The sequence below is a fragment of the Tribolium madens genome, unplaced genomic scaffold (assembly GCF_015345945.1).
Source record: "Tribolium madens isolate multiple individuals breed KSU strain unplaced genomic scaffold, Tmad_KSU_1.1 Scaffold_96;HRSCAF=242;Tcas5.2_LG5, whole genome shotgun sequence".
In the NCBI taxonomy this organism is placed as follows: Eukaryota; Metazoa; Arthropoda; class Insecta; order Coleoptera; family Tenebrionidae; genus Tribolium; species Tribolium madens.
Window position 1 is genome coordinate 13,418,596 of NW_025401068.1, and position 6,063 is coordinate 13,424,658.

The window sequence follows — 6,063 nt, forward strand, 5'->3', positions numbered from 1 at the left end:
TTATTTTAATAATTTAGCGCAATTTTTATTTATTTGGCCCAGTATAAGTCCAGTAGAGTTGAGTTTTTACCCGAATTTATTAATAATATTAATTAATTGGTGTTTATTGCGAAATTTTCGGTGTTGGTAATACAGTACTCTATCATTTGGTCACGTCAAATGTCAAACGTGAAAGTAAAGGTTACGTTCAAATTGTGTCACTCTATGTTTATAAACAATTGTGGCGTTTTTTGAAATAAATGTGATGACTACCTCACGGATAGTACGTGGCACTAAAGCCCGCATCTTCTTGTACATTTGTGGCGTTTTAATAATAACCGGAATTATCGCTTGCTATAATAACACTTGGTATCAGCTCGAAGATGCGAGAAAGTCAAACGAAATCTGCCACCAGCAAGAGGAGAATTTGTCGACGCAACTTCAAAGTTTGTCCTTCGATGGTAACTTTTCAAGCTGACGTACGTTTTTTCAGTGATTTCAGACTACAAACAGCGGCTGGAAAAGTCACTAAAGACTGAGAAAGCTGAACATCAAAAAATCCAAAGTGAGTTGGAGAATAAACTGAATGAGGAGAAAAGCAAGAATGAGAAGGGCACGAACGAGGCGAATGTGAGGTTCAGTTCGTTGCAACAGCACTTCAACTTGTTGCAAACGCAATACGAGGACTTGCAAGCCAAATTGAAAGAGCTGGAACAGGAGTTAAAAGACGTAAAGGCCTCAAAAGAAAGCTTAAAGGTTTGATTTTCAATAAATTTATCATTTGAGGAGTTATTTTTTGGTTTCTAGACGAAATTTTTGGAAGTACAGAGTAAAAATGAGCATTTAGAAACTTCTAATCAAGATTTAGAAAAGCAACTACAGCAAAATGTGAAAGAGAGTACCAACAAAATCAATCATTTGACAAAGGTTAACCATGAGCTGCAGAGGGAATTAACCGATTTGAAGGTACGTTTTTGTGTGTAGAAAACTGTTTTTTAATCAAATTTATTTAGTAAGTTACAATTTTGCAATTTATATATTTTTATCAGCTCGGTGGCAATATTTGTAAAATTCATTTTGTGTTTAGGGCAAATGCCCGACCTACGAGTCCATCCAGCCCCCTCAGGTGGCCCCCAACGCCTCCCCCGACACATCCTCGCCCCGTCTCAACTTCAGTCGCCAGGTGCAAATCGATGCTAATGAATACCAAATCAAGCCCGACGAGAAGGCCCCCCACGTCGAGCCCCAGAAGCAAGTAATTCAAAGTCCCCCGAATCAGAACTTTATCAAAACACCGACAAAATCGACGACTTCGTCGAGTTTAAGAGTCTCACAAGGGAGTCTGAACGGGGCGAGGCCTCTACTCATCCCAACGGTGACACCAAAAAACGTGAAGAAAGTGCCAGAGGGGGTCGTGCCGATCCCCGAAAAGCGGGAGGTTGAGAAGAAGACTGAAGAAGAAGAGAAGAACGAGTTGCCAGAAGAGACTGTGAATAATCGATACAGAAATAAAATAAGTGATATTGCGATGAAGGAAGATGCGAAAAAGGCCGACGAGGCGGATAAGGAGAATGGGGCTCATGAGGTGTTCGACCAGCATGTGGGAGGGGCCTATGATAATTTTGGGTTCGGGGAGTTGAACGAACATATTAAAAATGCCGAAAAACAAAGTTTTAACAAACAACATATTGATAGGTTAGCGATGGAAGGTAACAAAGTTTACGAAAATGAGGAAAATCATCCGCTTGAAGAAAATGAACCGGAAGATGGTAAATTCTTATAGGAGGGGATTTTTTTTATGAATGTGTTTTCAGATGATCCGGAATATCCTGAACATTTAGGACGTATGAAAGATGCAGTGGAAAGAAATTAGGACTTTTAGTTGTACTTAAAAATTTTAAGAATTTTTTTCAGTGGAGAATATTTAAAGCTCAATTATATCATATTCAGTATTGTATTTAGCTGTCATCTGTCCCATTACAGGCTTAGTAAATTAAGTACTTGTATATATGTTATGAAAGATAGATTTATAGGCGCAACAGTGAATTGTGTTGTTTTTACGAATCGGTTATTGATCTCGATGTCAACGAATTATGCATTTTTTTGTAAATTGTAAGCACTTTTTTTTAGATGGAAGTTAAATTGCCACTTTTTATTGTATATTCATGTCGACGGAAAATTTTCGGTGTGATCCTTGTAAATATTTAATTTAATCGGCATATCTCGAAATAAAGAGGTAATTAAAAATAAGTCGTTTTATTGCACTATTGCCAAAATATGGAAAAAATAAGTTTCAGATAGCATTACAATGTCACATGAAAAAAATTAAACATGTTTTATAATTTATTGTTCGTGTGTCCTGAAAAGCATTGCATTATTATGTACAGTTGCGGAATTAAAATTTCGGGCAGTATTGTCATTTTCACAATGTAAACTCTAAAACAACCTTTACATTAATAACCTCATTTTTTTACTCTTGTCATGTTTAAATTTGTTTCTTCAATTGGCTTTGAAAAAATCATATCTTTTTCCCGTTTAGCATAACAAAGTCAATAAAAAATTAGTGTTACCAACAAATTGACTATATTTGGACAATTTGTAGAAATTTAATTCTTCATTTGACAATGAAAATAAATCGCTTTGGTGATAAAAAATAAGGACTATATGTATTTGTAAATTAAAAATTGGTTTCCTTCATTGGCTTGGAAAATAAATAAAACTAATTTTGCAATTCTTTCTCTACTACTACTTTATTAGAAATATGATTGAATTTTTGTTTCTTACCTTCACTCAATCTCCACTTTTTGCCGTTTTCTACTTTTAGTGCTTCCAAATTTTCCAACAATTTGTCAAATGATGACAGTAAAAGGTAGTTTACAGTGAACTTTTTGAAGTGACACAGTGTGCATTAAAATTTAGGGTATTTTAATAAGAAAACGATTTGTTTTATCTGACTCACCCTGTATAAAAATAACACTTCTAATTCTTTTGTAAACAAATAAGTATTAATAAATAAAAAATTTGGGGCCATTCTATCTGATGTTAATTATAGCTAATGCAATCTTTGTCGCATGACATTTTGAGCGCATGACAATACCAGTTTTCCGCCGAATTTCTACATTATTTTGCGAAATATTCATGGGAGTTATTTTTCCTGTACAATTTGCAAGCACTGTGGGTCATTTATTGGTAAATTTGTCAAAATTTGAGTAAGAATGCGAAAAATCGGCGCATTCATTGAGCCATCTGACGTCAATCTGTCATTTTCCCACCAGTCCAGTGGAGTCGATTGTGTTGGCTTGGGTCGGTAAAAATACGATGTTGTGAATATAAAATCTCGCTGAAAGGGCCCCAAAACGCGTTCGGAATGGAGGAGGTCGAATACAACATGAATCGTATTTGTCGCGCGTGCAAAAACGAGTCGTCGGAGATGAGATCGGTGTTTGATGATTGCGAATTGCTGACCGAATGTCCCCGTATTGACGAGATGCTAATGGCTTGTACCTCGGTGCAGGTAAATATCCCTCGTAATTAATTAGTGTGGGTAAATGCACGGACGATTTGTAGGTGAAAGCCGAGGATAGACTACCGAAGATGATTTGCGTCACTTGCACGGAACAGCTCAAAGGGGCCTATATTTTCAAGCAACAATGCCAACAGACCGACGTCAGTCTCAGGGAGTACGTCAAGAATTTCAAATCAGTCGACGATGTCAAGAAGGAAGTGGAGGCCACGGACGGCACTGTCGAAGGTGGGGAACTACACGTGCTTTTAATAATGCTTGAAAACAATAACGTTGGTTGGCGTCTTCACTCGAAAAACGATCAAAAAATTAAAGCTGTATTGATAATGTGTTAAGTAAGGTCCTAAAATGGGAAAATAATTAGCTAACAGGTTTTTCCATTCTTGAAAAGTGATAAACTAAACTTTGAAAATCTAGTAAATTAAAGTTTTTCAATTTGGTACAAAAAGCAAATTTAGAAGAGATTAAATTATTTAAAAAAAAGACTAACTAATGGTTTAAACTAATTTTGCACCCTGTTGTCTTTTTCCAAATTATGTTTCATTAAAAACAATTTACTTTTCAAAGGACATTTAATAAATTTTTAATCAAAGTGACCTATGTCTTTGAAATTAAGTTGTCAACACTGATGTTTTGATGATATTAGATTGTGTCAAGGGCGGATCCAAACTAGCCGTCCTGTGTCCAAACTTGCCACCAAAAGCTTCAATTTTTTATATTTAAATTTTAATATAAAAACCTTATAAAAATATACCTAAATAAGAACATTAGAATTCTTTTTAAATCACACATATACCGAGAGATCAAAATAATTTGTAATCGAGTAATTTTTGGATCCAAAAACGTACAGTTGCGGAATTAAAATTTCGGACAGTGCTGTCATTTTCATAATGTAAACTCTAAAACAACCTTTAAATTATTAACCTCATTTTTACTCTTGTCATATTTATGTCATTTTGACTTATTTACTTTCAAAAATAGTGATTTGTGTCCATGGGCGCCCGCAGAAATTATGGTCAGGGGGGACAAAAAAAGAGTCGAAACAGTTTTATTCGTTTGTTTTCATATCACTCAGTTCGTGATAAAAATGTAAATAGTAGTTTCTTATTTCGTTCATGAAAATTTAAATTAGAACGCGTTTGTAAGAAATCAAAAAAATCTCTTTTATATAAAATAGCAACCACTATTGTCCCAGGGGGGGCAACGCCCCCCCCCCCCCTGTGGGCGCCCAAGTTTGTGTCATTACCGGTAGTCAGCAGATCAAAGCGATGATTTAATTCCACTTAGTTTAATTAATAAATTTCCTAAGGCAGACAAATTGTTTAATTAACAAATTTAACAACAAATAAAAATAAGTTTAATTGTCAAATGTCAGTTATGATGACAGTAAAAGGTAGTTTAAAGTTACAGAAAAATAGGTACTGTCCGAATTTTTAATTCCGCAACTGTACGTATGTCTGTTTTTGAACTAACTGCATGTGAAACGTAAAATAAAATGACAAGTCGAAAACAGCAAAATGGGCTGGAATTTGTCGCCGACGTATAATAATAAGAACGTTTTTTTTTTTAAGGTAAATCATAAATTTAGTTATCTTTTTGATCATGGGATTTTACCTTTCCACTTGTCATTTTATTTGACGTTTTAGCGAATTCGATAGATTTTTTAATTGTCGAAATGGCGACACCAAAATATTATGTGTTACAAATGTTTTTCAAAAAAAACATTATCCAAAAAGTGAAATAATATCAATAAAAAACAAAGATACGATTTTAAATCAAGTTAAAAATTTTGTATTTTTTTAAAAGAAAATTGACCTGTTCGAGCATTTTTCCAAAACAAAATATTTTCAGTTTTAATAAATACGATTATTCTATAATTTTGCCGCTCGCTGTATACCCGTCATTCTAAAAATTTTTAGATAGAAAAATTAATTCCTGGATTTTATCTACTGTTTAAATTCAAGAATTTCTGGTAGGTGAGTACAAAATAAAACGAAATATTATACACGACGATAAAAATTGTTTATCTACTCGTGAAAGAAGTCCACTCGTGACTTTGTCACTCGTAGATAAACCATTTCTTTATAGTCTTGTATAATAAATAACTATTACTTTTTACAGTGAAAATATTTTACCCAATTCAACTTGAATTCATTTTACACACACATTTCAAAATGTCTTCCTTTTCTAAGAAAAAAAATTTGTTGAAATACCTATCTTTTAGTTTTTTTTTTTAATGGTAACCAACTATGCAAATTTTTCGAATGTTTCGGATAAAGACTATGATTTAGAGATTACAACTATCTAAAGAAAATGATTTTTGCATCATTTTTTGAAAAGAATGATAATAATTATCAGTTAATATTTTTCTTAAGAAAAGAAGGAAAAAAATAGAAAAAAAAACAACTACTCGTATTAACTTTAGTAACTATTTTCCAAACAAAAAAAAAATACGGAATATGATAAAATTCACAATTTTCTTTTGAAACCGAAATTCAAGTCGTACAATTTTTTTACACACACATTTTAAAATGCCTTCCTTTTCTAAGAAAAAAAAATTG

The 6,063-nt window shown here is 33.4% G+C and overlaps 2 protein-coding genes across 3 annotated transcripts in view; both read left to right on the forward strand.

Moving 5' to 3' along the window:
- Window positions 1-63: 63 nt before the first annotated feature.
- On the forward strand, window positions 64-2,220 carry LOC123012981 (putative leucine-rich repeat-containing protein DDB_G0290503). Its single transcript, XM_044411242.1, has 5 exons — window positions 64-425; window positions 473-735; window positions 787-945; window positions 1,067-1,748; window positions 1,794-2,220. Exons 1-5 carry the CDS (start codon window positions 245-247, stop codon window positions 1,850-1,852), a joined length of 1,344 nt encoding a protein of 447 aa, XP_044267177.1. The 5' UTR covers window positions 64-244; the 3' UTR covers window positions 1,853-2,220.
- An 847-nt stretch (window positions 2,221-3,067) lies between these two features.
- The window catches only part of LOC123013316 (zinc finger protein 624-like), a 10,116-nt gene continuing 7,120 nt past the window's right edge, over window positions 3,068-6,063 (forward strand). The window contains exons 1-2 of one of the 2 annotated variants that reach the window (XM_044411763.1): window positions 3,068-3,493; window positions 3,547-3,730. In XM_044411763.1, coding sequence (XP_044267698.1) covers window positions 3,347-3,493; window positions 3,547-3,730 — 331 coding nt within the window. In that variant the 5' untranslated portion in view covers window positions 3,068-3,346. The remainder of the gene's footprint in view (window positions 3,494-3,546; window positions 3,731-6,063) is intronic. The other variant, XM_044411764.1, reaches the window with a different exon arrangement.